The 13,765-nt window shown below is 45.4% G+C and overlaps 1 protein-coding gene across 3 annotated transcripts in view; it reads left to right on the top strand.

Annotated features, from left to right (window-relative positions):
• BDNF (brain derived neurotrophic factor) overlaps positions 1-3,370 on the top strand; it is a 37,246-nt gene extending 33,876 nt beyond the window's left edge. For 2 of the 3 annotated variants that reach the window (XM_041411769.1, XM_041411787.1), the window contains exon 2: positions 1,913-3,370. In XM_041411769.1, coding sequence (XP_041267703.1) covers positions 1,913-2,674 — 762 coding nt within the window. In that variant the 3' untranslated portion in view covers positions 2,675-3,370. Of the gene's footprint in view, positions 1-1,503; positions 1,524-1,881 lie in introns of those variants that run through there. The other variant, XM_041411779.1, reaches the window with a different exon arrangement.
• Positions 3,371-13,765: the final 10,395 nt, after the last annotated feature.

The raw sequence follows: 13,765 nt of genomic DNA, 5'->3' as shown, positions 1-13,765 counted from the left end.
CTTTTCCTCCCCTTTGAGGAAGAAATCTGACACTCCCTGTAGAATGTTTTAAAAATCCCAACAGGAAAAAAAAACCTGCAAAATATTAATGTTCTGCATGGTTAGAGCAAACACTGTGTTCCTGTGAGTCACAGATGTCAGGTTTGTTTAATCTTAATAAATCTATGCCACAACAACACTCTTAAACAGGAAGGGGGATGGAGGGATGAAGGAAGAGTTGTGCTGGGTTAGAAAGGATTCTTGGCCAAAATCTTGTTTAGTGGGGGTCTGGAGATGAGGAGAGCATGGACATAAACCTGAACACTTCCCACCCTGCCTTCATTAAGTACATTTTGGGCATTGCCTTTCTAGTGCACATTTCATTTTATTTGTATGTTTTATGATAAATTGCCTTTCCATGTTAAGTCATAATAGTACTCATTTCCCACAGTACATTTGCTGCAGATAAAGTAAGTCTTTTTACATAGCACCCTGTTGGCAAACAGAAATAGCATTTACTCCAATGGATGTTGCCAAGTATGAGCTACTTCCAAATGAACTTCAAAAGCTCTGAAACATGCATTAGCTGCTTTTTCAAAAATGTGGACAATGCTGTTGCTTTCTAGCAAACAGAACTGGTGAGAAGAGGGACCTGAAGGAAAAATATAACAACTGGGTGTGATAGATGTTGTAGTAGTGCTGGGGGTCAGACAGAAGGCATGGCTCTCTGTCACTGCAGGATTTGGGGGCCGTTCTTGTAACAGGACTTAAAGCATCTACTCTGCACTTGAGGAAACAATTTCTACCTGAGCAGCCTTGGCAAAGCACTTGGGAAGGAGTTGATGTGAGCTCCCCATGGCTGGGAGTCCTGACAGGAGAGAGCTGTGCTGATTCCAGCCTGGTGAGGGATTGCCTTACCAGCACTCCTGTCTGGTGCTACCCTCCCCTCTCAGTGAGGACAGAGATGAGCATACCCATAAACCCTTAACGTGTGCCAGATTTTGGGGCAGAATGTGAGAGAAAACACAGGCAACCTGCTGTGTTTTCAGCGTGGCAACAGGGCTGGTGATGCTGGGGTTCATGATGGCCTCTGGGCTCTAACTAATGTTTGTAAGGTATAAAGAAATGCTTTGCTCACCTGAGTACAGGTGGTGTGGGGCCCTGGAGAGGCACAGAGCAGTGGTTCTGCTGCTGTCACTTCAGAGTGGCTCTTGCCACCTCTGTGTTCCAGCACGCCCTTTCCGTGCTGTTCACATGATGCAAGCCTCTGTCCTGCTCGACTTTACTGCTCCAGGCCACTTTCTTATTCTGCATTTATGTGTATGTGCCTCCTAGGTTTAGATGAGAAATTGACCTGCAGAGACCTCAGAATTGTACGGCTTCTTCCCGTGTTTTGAAGATGGCTTTCAAAACACAAATGCAGTTTATCCTGGTGCTGCTCAGTTGTTTGTTAGTTTGGGGTTTTTGTGGGCAGAATTGTGAACTATTTTCTGCCACAGAGAGATCCTCAAAATCAAGTATTTACATTTGTGCTTGAAATGGAAGTCTTGCCTTTCACAGCTGTGAAGCTGCCTTTTATTGCTGAAATGTTGTATTGCTAAATAGCAGTTCTGCTTTTGCTGTTCTTGGAATAGGTGTAATTGGTCAATAAAGAAGGAGTTTGTCTAGTATCTAATCCAATACTTGCTACAGAGGGATTTTAGTGTGTAAGAACCGAGGTGCTGGGATCAATGTTGCCTGTGCTGCAGCCTCTGTTTTTTCTGAAACTCTAATTTAAAGAATACTCTTTAACAAGAGAGTGCTTTATCACTGGTAATGAGTTGCAACTGCATGCAGAACACCTCTGTAGAAAATGCACAGTCTTGTGACAACTTGGGTGAATTTTTATTACTCCAAACCTTGTAAATTAATTTATTTCTCTTGGTTTTTACAGTTCCACCAAGTGAGAAGAGTGATGACCATCCTTTTCTTTACTATGGTTATCTCATACTTCACTTGCATGAAAGCTGCCCCAATGAAAGAAGCCAGTCTAAGAGGACAAGGCAGCTTGGCTTACCCAGGGCTCCGGACCCACGGGACTCTGGAGAGCATCAATGGGCCCAGTGCTGGTTCCAGGGGCCTGACGTCGTTGGCAGACACTTTTGAACACGTCATAGAGGAGCTTCTAGACGAGGAGCAGGACATCCAGCCCAGCAAGGGAAACAAGGATGCAGACTTGTACACATCCCGAGTCATGCTGAGCAGTCAAGTGCCTTTGGAACCCCCGCTGCTGTTCCTGCTGGAGGAGTACAAAAACTACCTGGATGCCGCGAACATGTCCATGCGGGTGCGGCGGCACTCGGACCCGGCGCGCCGCGGGGAGCTGAGCGTGTGCGACAGCACCAGCGAGTGGGTGACGGCGGCGGAGAAAAAGACTGCGGTGGACATGTCCGGGGCCACCGTCACCGTGCTGGAGAAAGTCCCCGTGCCCAAAGGCCAGCTGAAGCAATACTTCTACGAGACCAAATGCAACCCCAAGGGGTACACAAAGGAGGGCTGCAGGGGCATAGACAAGAGGCACTGGAACTCGCAGTGCCGAACTACGCAGTCTTACGTGAGAGCTCTCACCATGGATAACAAAAAGAGAGTTGGCTGGCGCTTCATAAGGATAGACACTTCCTGTGTATGTACATTGACCATTAAAAGGGGAAGATAGTGCATTCGTGTTGTATAGATTATATTGAGACAAAATTATCTATTTGTATATATACATAACAGGGTAAATTATTCGGTAAAAAATAATTTTATGGACTGCATGTATGACTGAAGTTTATACAGTACAGTGGTTACACAATCTATTTATTGAACATATTCATGACCTGAAGGGGAACAATAGTCATTTGCGCACAAGTTTAAACAAACAAAAAAAAAAACAAAAAAAAAAAAACCAAAAAAAAAGAAAATCAAGCGAACAAAAAAGTCTGCATTACATTCCTCCATAACATTGTGGTTTGTCGCCGTTGCCAAGAATTGAAAATAGAAAAAATTTAAAAAAAAAAAAAGAATAAAATTGCATGCTGCTTCAATTGTGAATTAATGATAAACTGTCCTCTTTCAGAAAAATAAATTGAACCAAAACATTCTGTTTACATTTTAGACAGTAAGTATCTTTAGTCTGTTAGTATATATGTTTACTGCTTCTAACTTCTGATAGCGTTGAAATTAAAACAATGTCAAGGTGCTGTTGTCATAGTTTTACTGTTTCTCTTTTACTTTTGAACTCCCATCAGATTGAAAAACAAAAAAATCATTACCTTATTCTGGATTAGAAAAAAATTTGGTTTTTGTATGTTGTGAAGGTGTTTGCAATAGCAGTCCGACTACTGACAAAAAATAATAAAAAGAGGCAACTGAAAAAGAATGGTGATGTTCCACTTCACATTGTTGAACTTCAGGCTTAAAGACACCTATTTAACTGTATGGCAACATGCTTTTTTGGTTGTTGGGGGGTGGTTTGTTGTTGTTGGGTTTTATTTTTGTCTTTCTTTTTCAATTTTCAGTCTTTTGAGACATGCATTTGCTTATACCATGTTTGCTTGCGTTTGAGAATTTTTCCCCCCTTTTCTCCCTCTGGAGGGACATTGGTTGTGATCTTCAAGTATTTCACTTACCATAGAACTGGAGCTTGTCATGTAGAGAATATTCTATAGTGTTCAGAGCAATTATTTTCATATAATAAAAAACTGTGCTTGGATCAAATGTCTTGGTGGAGCACGGTGAGAGTGTCACTAGAAAAAGGGTCTAGCAAAGAGGATGGCGGGTCTGAAATCAGGCTGGTTATGGGACTTTGTAGCTCAGCCAGTTTGGGAACAAGAAACAGAGATTTGGGTTGGCTGAGGCTGTCCCACTTGCAGTCATTGCAGAATGTGGTCCTGTGCATTGGGGTAGAGAGCAAGAGCTTAGCCATGTGTGTGGGTGCCCTTCCCCTCCACAGTCTGCCAGCAGCCCCAGCCCTGCAGAGCTGGTGGGCAAACTCTGAGGCATCTGTGCCTGAGGAGCCCTGGAAAGCAGCTTGGGAACAGGACAGAGAGGAGCTGCTTCCAGCAGAGAGCAATTGGCATTGTGGCTCCACCTCTGCCAGCAGACTTACCTTGTGAAACAAATACTGGCACTAAAAACCCACTCTGGAAGGAAATGGGGAGCGAGTGCTGGAGGAGTTGGCTTAGCTTGCTTAGGTCTGAGGGATGTGGTCATGCTGTGCACCCCCTCTCCTGACAGAAGTGCTGCTGAAAGGCAGGTGTGAGGCTGAGACTGTGCACAGCACACTGGCCACAGTGCGCTGAGCTGAAATAGCTTGTTAGTAAGGTCACTGGAGGCTCAGGCTATATTTGTAGTTCCTGGAGACAAAAAAGTAGCTGAACAAGTAGGAGAATACTGCAGAATATAATCTGCTTCTGAATGCTGTAGAATCTGTGTTTATTAAAACTTTGACTGGGCAAAGCTTACAGAAATATGTTTGCCCCAGTAATGCTCTTTGAAGAGCGTTTAACACTGATTTTGTGTCATCGCTGGGAGCTAACAGACCCTTTCACATCAGTGATTTCTTCTGCTTTGAGTAGAAGGGCAGCCCTTCCTGAGGGTAACTGGCTGTCAAAGTGCCAGTGGCCATGTGCACACCAGACTGTCAGTGAGAAGACAGGGTTGTGTGACCCACCTGAGCTTCAAACTGCAGCCTTCCCCATCGATTGCTGATGGGCATTTCCAAAAAAAAAAAAAAAAAAAAAAAAAAAAAAAAAAAAAAAAACCTACCCAAAACCTTATTGAAATTCTCAAAATTTCATCTCAGATACTCTTCATGCAAATTAAATCATAGAATCAAGGACTGGTTTGTGTTGGAAGGGACCTTAATGATCACTTTTATCATGGGCAGGTACACCTTCCACCTGACCATTTCATTCCCCTGGGGCCACACCTGTGTGTGTGTAGAGTAATTTGCATTCAGTAAACCCAGCAGGGCTCAGGAGCTGTTCTCAGCAGCACTCCTCACCTGCGGCAGAGAAGTGCTGGCTCCTCTCAAAACAAGGGCTGGCTGCTTTGGAGGAAAGGATGATGCTGATGTGTGAATAACAAACAAATCACTCATCTAGACTGGAAAAGATAGCTAGGATCTGACAGTAGTCTAATTCACATACAGGAATCTAACTACCATCTCAAAAGAAATTTCCAAAAGAGTAGTGTTAATGCCAAATCATGCTAGAAATAAAGCTCCTTACTTCCCAGAGTAAACTGTGGCTGTATCCTTCACTTGTAAATCATCAGCTGGCACAGTGAGAGTGGTGCAGGTGTGGCAGAAGGAGAGCAGTGGGATGGTGGGTTCAGAGGCGTGAAAGACAGCCCACATAGCTGGGAGCCCAGGGAACTGTGCCTGGTGCCAAAAGCAGAGCGATATTCCCCTGAACACGCCAGCTCTGTGCTCAATAACTGATCAATAATTGATATTATTGACATTATTGTACTGATATTGGCAATTAACCTAGAGAACTGTGCCTGGTACCTACAGCAGAGCGATATTCCCCTGAACACGCCAGCTCTGTGCTCAATAACTGATCAATAATTGATATTATTGACATTATTGTACTGATATTGGCAATTAACCTGGAGAGCTGTGCCTGGTACCTACAGCAGAGCGATATTCCCCTGAACACGCCAGCTCTGTGCTCAATAACTGATCAATAATTTATATTATTGGCAATTAACCTGCAATAGTGATTGATGTATTGATATTATTGATATTGGCAATTAACCCGCAGCCCCACAGCTCTGCCGTGCCTGACCTTACAATCCATAGGCTGGGATGTTTTAGTTAAATGGGATGTTTTAGTCACAGGCTGGGCAGTTTTAGTTAACACAGAGACAGAGAGAGGAGGGTTGGTTTTCTTTCACATCCCTTAATTAAACTCTTAATTAAACTTCATTAAACTCTTGCTGTGGTCTGTTGGTGACAGAAGTATTCCATGCATGTCAGCAGGCCTAGTGCTGTGTTAAAGGACTCTTGCAACTGTAAGTTCATGTCTGTGGCCTTGTTCTCTATTATTCATCTTGTGTAACATAAATATTTATTGTATATTTATATAATTTTATGGTTTTTTGGGAAAATACTGAAATTGGCATTAAAATTTAAAAGCAACTGCGTCATATTGTAAATATAATTGAGCTATATTTAAGTGTACTGATTAACATAATATATGTTTAACTAGAGTTTTTTATGTTTTTAAATATATTTTCGAAATACATATATATATAAAATGGGGTTTTTTGGGGGACCATGTGACTTTTCTCTAATTGTAAAACAAACTTGAGTTTTACTATAAGTATGTGTGTTCTTTGTTTTAAAACAATTTTTACTCTATTTTAGCAATAAAATCTCACTCGGAGGGCAGGTAGCCCCCTGGTTTCATAGCTGGACAGTTAGCATCGGGAGGGGAGGGATAGCAAGGATTTACTTCACACGAAAGCTGGGGATGCTTGCAGAATGATGTATTTCCATTGAATTCTAGCACAAAAGTCCTCATGAACTAGAAGCCCATGAATGACATAGATATGGTTTTACTCAAGTATAAAATAAAGAGCATAAGGGGGTGGGAGTTTCTACCCTTAGTAACAGGGTAGTTAAGATAAGTGACACATAAACCCAATATCTACAGTCATGTACCTGATTTTAAATTTATATTTATATCCCCTGCACTGATTTATCACCCTACAGAGTACTAGGAGTGGGATTCCTTGGATTTAACATTGTTAGCATTTCTAAAATAATATTCTCTACTACACCTGCCAAGCCTGTATATTTAATTATCCCATAGGCCTTTAATAATCAATAAATCCTCATGATGAGTAGAAAACTTGGATACAACTTAGGGAGGGGGGTGGGGGGGGAGCACAAACCCAGACTCTCACCAAAAATCCTGTTGCTGCAGATTTTTCAGGAGCCCAGTGCCAGCAATATCTCACAAAAACTGAGGAAATTACACTTCTGCAGATTGCCACTGATGTTAAACACAGCTGCGTGCACGCTGCTTTTCTATTGTCACCCTCCCGTGAGCCAGCAGAAGCCGTGATGCATGCTGAGCCTTGGGGATGTGGGTGAGCAGAGCTGCCTGTGGCCACACCACTGCCCCTGCCTCTGCTTGGAGCCTGCCTCCTTCCTGAGGCAGCAGGGAATTGCTTCAGCTCGTTAAATATGTGCTGATGATGTGACATGGGGGCCTAGGGGGTGGAATGCACACACTCAAAATACAGATCTGAGCTGCAGAGGGGATACAGGTGCTAACCAGCCAGCCAGCCACTCCACTGGGTCGTAGCTCTGGAGGGGAAAACAAAGGTATTCCCATGGCTTGTCTCACTTGGAGAAGAAAAACTAAAAAACAAAAAAAAAACAAAAAAAAAAAAACCAAAAAAAAAAAAAAAAAAAAAAAAAAAAAAAAAAAAAAAAAAAAAAAAAAAAAAAAGAAAAAAGATCCATAGCTAGACTTTAAAATTACTGAGCAAAAAAAATAATAGAAACCAATAAAAGATTCTTGAAGAGAAGTGAAGGCTACAATGAGAGGGGGAGGATGTTTATTTGACTTTGTCCCAGGTGGATCTCATACATGGCTTCCACAGGCTCCTTCCCCTAGTTAGGTGCTCATTGAGGACACACCTTCTGGCAGGTCAATTAAAATGAAGAAGTAATTGATGTGCTTGTTTTGAGTAAATATAAAGAGCACTGACGTCTGACCTTATGGAGGAATTGGAAAGTCAGGAAGTTTGTAATGTCTGTAGGGGGTGTTTTGGAAGAGGAGGAGACTTTTTTTCCTGAACTTTTTTTATAGGTAGAATTTGGTTTTTTAAAACAACTTGCTACCATTTTGAGTACTCAGAGACTGTGGTGTTGCTGTAAATCAGAGAATTTAGGGTGTAGCTTTATTTTGATGCCTATGGGAGATGGACTGGAGAGAGCACAAGTGATCCTGCTTTTGCACACAAGATCTGGGTTCACCTGTGGAATCTGAAATGCTTCTGGTAAGTCTTTTAAATCCTGTTAGACAGTGGCAGAAAGCACTGGGGGCAAACTGCTCTTTGTCTCTACTGAGGCAGTGGCACAGAGCTGCAGGTTTTGGCTTTGCTGTGCAGTCTCTGGAACCTGCTCCATCCTCCAGGCTGCAGTCCCACACGTGCACCTGCATTTATCCAGGTCTGAATCCCTCCTGGTGCTGCTGGTGTGTCTCTGTTGGTCAGGCTGGGGTGTTGACCCCACCAGGACTGCAGCTGCAGGTCCTTGCTCTGCAGGAGCATCGTGCAGAGGGAGCGAGGAGAGAGAGGCACTTCCCAGGATTGCAGCGCCTGGAGGAGCAGGGGCTTCCCTGCAGTCCAGAGTCCTGTCCTTCCTCACTTCAGAGCCCACCTGAGCAGCAGCTGCCAGGCTGGGAGGGCAGGGATGGGCAGCAGGATTTGGCATAGAGCTGTGAGGCTCCTTGCCTGAATCCCCTGTCCTGCCTCTTCCAGCCAAGGGGTGGCTTACAGGGAAGGAGATGTGCAAAGCTCTGCACTCCCAGAAATGCCATCCCCTGAGTCTACACTCGGAAAATGTTCCCCTTTGCTAGAAGAATCCTTTCCTTCTCCTGTCCCTTCCTCCCCTTTAGTAAAAGAACCTGGTGTAGCTTAACCCTGTGAAGCTCAAACTGCAGCTCATGTGTGTAAGCCAGGCTGCCTGCTCCTCCTGTGTAATGTTGATTATAACAGCCCTTAAAACTGCTCAGACTCTAAACAGGGGTGCAGGCACCTGGTGGACTAAATGTTCCTTCAACTGTCAGCTACACTGAGGGTTTTCAATTCTCTTGAGAAGGTTTCCAGTTACAGTTTTCCCTGACCTTCAAAGAGCATTCTGCTGGGAGACTCATTTTCTCTCTAACCCCAACATGGTCCTTCATTGAAGTTCCACTATATTTGGACTCCAACCTTGGGAATCTGTTATTTCAAGACAATATAAACTATGTGGGACCATGTTTCTGTTACAAAAATAGTGCTGCCGGTGTCACTATTTACTGCCACGAAACAGCCCAGTGAGGCCCTTTCTCTGACTGGAACAGCTGTAAAACTGAATGGAAGGACATACCCAAAAAAAGCTTGGAGAAATATAAAAAGAACAAATCTAGCAGCTTTGTTGAGAGCAAAGAGCAGGTGATGTGGTGCTGCTTCCCCTGTTGGTAGCAGGCTGGGCATCCCCACCTTAGCCATTCAGACACAAATGCATACCTAAAGTCCTGTTTAGCTACAACAAACTCAAACTGTGCAGCTTTTTCTTTTTTCTTCTTTTTTTTTTTTTTTTTTTTTTTAATTAGTCCCTCTGGTTTGCTTTATTCTTGGGCTGAGCAAAATGTCTGTCCTGGATGTCCCTGTGCGATGCAGGCCACCTGGTGAGCAAGAACAGCCTCAGCAACACAAGTATTTATTAAAAAAAAATAAAAGCGTTACATCACCTTGTAAATTAATACCTTTTTTTTGCCTCATGGGAGCTGCTGCTCCTGAGGGCAGAGCCAAAGGGATGTGCAGATCTCTGCTGACAGGTGATTGCAAGGGCTGGGCTGCAGCAGCGAGGGGACTCGTGGCTGTGTCACCCAAGGTCAGATCCCCTCCCAGCTTGTTGCAGATTGTGACCACTCCTCCCTCGGGTGCGAGTGCATGAGTCCTGGACGTGCTGCTGCCTGCCTGTTTAATTCTGAAGGGTCCAGAGGAAGCCTCACTCAGCTGCAGCTGAACCATCCAGAGCAGCCAGGTTCCCTTGCCCCTCTTTGCTGAGAGCTGCCCCTCCCTGCTGCCAGCTGTGCTGTGCATCACTCAGCTCCCCTCTCAGGGATATGAGCCCAGGCATGCCCATCCCACCTGGCTGCTCTGCTGAGCTGCACAGGGCTCTGCTCAGCAGCTCTGCAGGCAGGAGAGGGAGCAGAGCAGGTCCTGCTGCCCTGCCCTGCCCTGCCCTGTCCTGGAAGGCATCAAACAGCTCCTTGCTGGCTCCCCGCAGGACAGCACACAGGTCATGGCCCTGAGCTCCAGCCTGACAGGAGCACTCTCAGCTCCGTGCTGCAGGAGGAACAAGCCTTGCCCTGTTTTCAGAAGCCTTGCTGCAAACAGGGTGTCTAGTGAAACAAAATTCATCACCTGACGTGCCAGACAGCAGCTTTGTCTTCCCAGGGGAAAATAGGGCAAGGCCTTGGAAGAGGCTAATGGAAGAAAAGCATCAGTTGGTGTGTTCCCTTAAACATGCACTGCTGTTACTTCCCAAAAAGACAACACTCTTCACGTGGCTGTCTGCATCGAGGCCTTGATAGTCAGGGGTTTTATTTCGGCGAGCCTGGTGAGCGCAGGGAGCACACAGCCCTTTGTGCCAGCTGCTAAACTCATCCTGCACGGCGTGGGACACGGACAAACACATGGAATGCCCCTGCACACCCGTCAGCTAGGCACCTGCAGTGAGCAGCGCTGCTCCTTCTGTGCCCTCTCCAATTAAACCTGAGATTCCAGGCATAACTCTGCACGTCCCTACGGCTTTGTAATTGTTGCCCGCGTGCAAAGTCAGAGGAGCAATGAAGGTAAAGCAGTGCAAACAATAGTTATGTGAGCTAATTAGCCCTGCCTATCGCTGAAAATAGTGAGTGCACTGCCTTGCTTCCAAGGCAGGGTGTCAATAGGAAGAGATCCTGAAATGAAGGGTTCCTGTAGCCCAGGATGACTGGGGGGGTCTGAAATCCACAACCCACGCAATGGTCGCCTCATAAATTCCCCTTAGGAAACACAACACTGTTCTGTGCTTCCTATGGATATCTATGGTTTCTAAGAATTGGTGCAATTTCTCTAATAAATATGGATTAGATATTGAGCAGGGCTATAGCTATAGTGTCATTTACAGTTTGGTGCCAATGAAATGACCACCTCTGCAGTAAGTTGGGGCATTGCAGAACAAAGCTGCAAGCCCAGAGACCTCTGCAAATATTCTTTCTTGGAGCTTTTGTTTTTCTCTCCTTTAAATAGGACAATTTTTCCGTAATCGCAGAGCCTAATTCTGCCTTTGAAAAGCACAGTGTCTCCTGAATTTAGTCGGAGGATTAAAGAGCACTCAATAAATCAATAGAGAGTAAGTCTAGCAGAAGCCATTCTGGACAGAATCAGGAGAAACTTGGGATGAAGACTGGCAGAGGAGTAGTCTGGGGGGCAATTGCTGTAGAATGGCCCCATTTCTACCCCCATCCTGCCACTGGCCACCCCTGGAGGTCAACTGGGGGTGGCCACACAGGTGATTGCATTTGGTGTGGACTCCTCAGAAACTTCCCTTGCAGAGTAAGGTGGAAAAGCCCCCGTGGCACTGCCCTGGGACCCTGGGCAGAGGATACCAGGCACAGCCCCAGGGGAGGACAGGGTGGGACCTGGTCTGCTCTGTGGGCTGCTCAGGGGCAGGGGGTGCAGCCATCTCTTGGGGCCCCTTGACACGTGTGACTTCTTCCCACTGCTGGTCCTCGTGCTCCCAGGCCAAGGGCTTGGTTTGGGTTGACATGGATGTGTTCTGGATTTTCATGGATGTGTTTGGTTTGGGTTCACATGGACGTGTTTGGTTTGGATTCACACAGACATGTTTGGTTTGGGTTCACATGGATGTGTTTGGTTTGGGTTCACATGGCTGTGTTCTGGATTTCCATGGACGTGTTTGGTTTGGATTCACACAGACATGTTTGGTTTGGGTTCACATGGATGTGTTCTGGATTTCCATGGACGTGTTTGGTTTGGATTCACACAGACATGTTTGGTTTGGGTTCACATGGATCATGGATGTGTTTGGTTTGGGTTCACATGGCTGTGTTCTGGATTTCCATGGACGTGTTTGGTTTGGATTCACACAGACATGTTTGGTTTGGGTTCACATGGATGTGTTTGGTTTGGGTTCACATGGCTGTGTTCTGGATTTCCATGGACGTGTTTGGTTTGGATTCACACAGACATGTTTGGTTTGGGTTCACATGGATGTGTTCTGGATTTCCATGGACGTGTTTGGTTTAGATTCACATGGACATATTTGAGGTGCAGCCAGCCACAGGGATCCCACAGGGATGAGGACCCTGCCGTGTCCCCGAGGTGCTGCAGACTTCCACGGGCTCAGGCACAGCTGGGCTCCCTGGCTCTGCTCTCCCACCGGGTTTTGCTGCAGTTGCTCTGAGTGTTGCTGATCGTGTTTTACCAGCAGGCTGAGCTCCATGCCTGGCCACAGGCTCCTGCAGCTGCCTGGCCAGCTGGGAATTGCCATTTTGCTTTGAAGCAGGTGAGCCTGTTCCACCCAGCAGCTCCCATTCTCCCCCAGACAGAGCACAGACTCTCTGCTCTGGCCCAGCTCTGTGGCACCAGCTGGTTTTGCCTCTTGGTGTGCCACACGTTGCACCCAGAGGTTTCTGCCATTACCCAGGAGGGGTTTCCTACCTCTGCCCCAAAGCACTGCTGGGTCCCAATACAAAGTCACTTAAAGATTTCCCTTTAGGCTCCTGCAGTGTTTTCAATGTGTTCTTGTGGAACTCTGCTGAACACGGATATTTAAAAACAAAGCACACACAGAAAAGATCTTCTGCCAAAGCTGTGATTACTGTGAGTAGTAACTAGGAAATTACAAGAATTTGTATTCAAGTTTTATTTGAATTTATTTGTATTCAAGTAATTCAAATACCAAGTTTAAGCTGCAGAGACAGAACTCTGCCTCTTCTCCTCACATGGCAGCCACACCAGTCTGTGCTCTTGGTCTGCAAGGCAGCAAACACAGAGCTGCTCATCAGAGCTATTCTGGAAATAAAAAGTGTACCCAAAAAAAAAATTTGGGCAAATGGCATCATTTGGGTTGGGAAGTTGGGGTTTGAATAAACACTATTTTGACTAGGAAAAGTGTTTCTTTCAACTGTTACCACCATGCTTCTGACCTCCAGTTTTCTGTCTTTTGAGATGAGCAATATATTACTCCAAAGGTGTCAAAAGGTTTATAGGTTTGAGAAACGTACTTATGAAGACTGCAGCACATCACGGGATGCAAAACTCTTATAAGAATAAGAGTTAATAATAAATTACATATTGCAAAATACCTGTCCATTGATGTTAAAGTATGTACAATGTAAATATTTGGTGATATAAATGTAACCTTTCATTAAATAACTGAACAAAGCCTATGTGGCAGGCTGGGTGAGTCACTGATGCAGATAAATGCTGTATTGATTACCAATGCAAAGGTCCACACCGTAGGCTGATTTTATTTATCAGAATACATGCACCACTCCAAAACTGGAAATACTCCTACCCACAAAGTATTTAAAGGATGTTCAAAATAAAATCCCCCTCTGCAAGTATAAAACCCTGTCAAAGACTTCAGACTTCTCAAGTACACTGCAGACTTGAAATGTTGGAAAATATGGGCTCCAGACTTCTCTTTTTTGGCCTGGCAAGCAAATGTGACATCTTTGAAGTCCTGGATGCAGCCCGCCCCTGCGCAGAGCTGGACACAGCAGGCAAAGCAGCTCTTGCCCTTGGAGTTTGGCCAGGTCCAGCCCAGGCGGGGCCCAGAGCTGTGTGTTCCCCCTTCCCACAGACACTCCAGCCAAAGCTGTGGCACCAGCTGGGTGCACACGGGGCTCCAGGTGTGTGACCTCAGCAGCAGCCAGCTGGGGACTGGGGAGAAACAGGAGGAGTTGTACGGATCCCTTGGGAAGCTTCCCCAGAGGAGAGGCTGGGCAGAGCTAAAGAATGA

This window comes from Onychostruthus taczanowskii, unplaced genomic scaffold, assembly GCF_017590055.1.
Source record: "Onychostruthus taczanowskii isolate IOZ18803 unplaced genomic scaffold, ASM1759005v1 scaffold101, whole genome shotgun sequence".
Taxonomy (NCBI): domain Eukaryota; kingdom Metazoa; phylum Chordata; class Aves; order Passeriformes; family Passeridae; genus Onychostruthus; species Onychostruthus taczanowskii.
The sequence above is the reverse complement of the archived record's forward strand: the minus strand, read 5'-3'. Positions and strand labels throughout refer to the sequence as shown.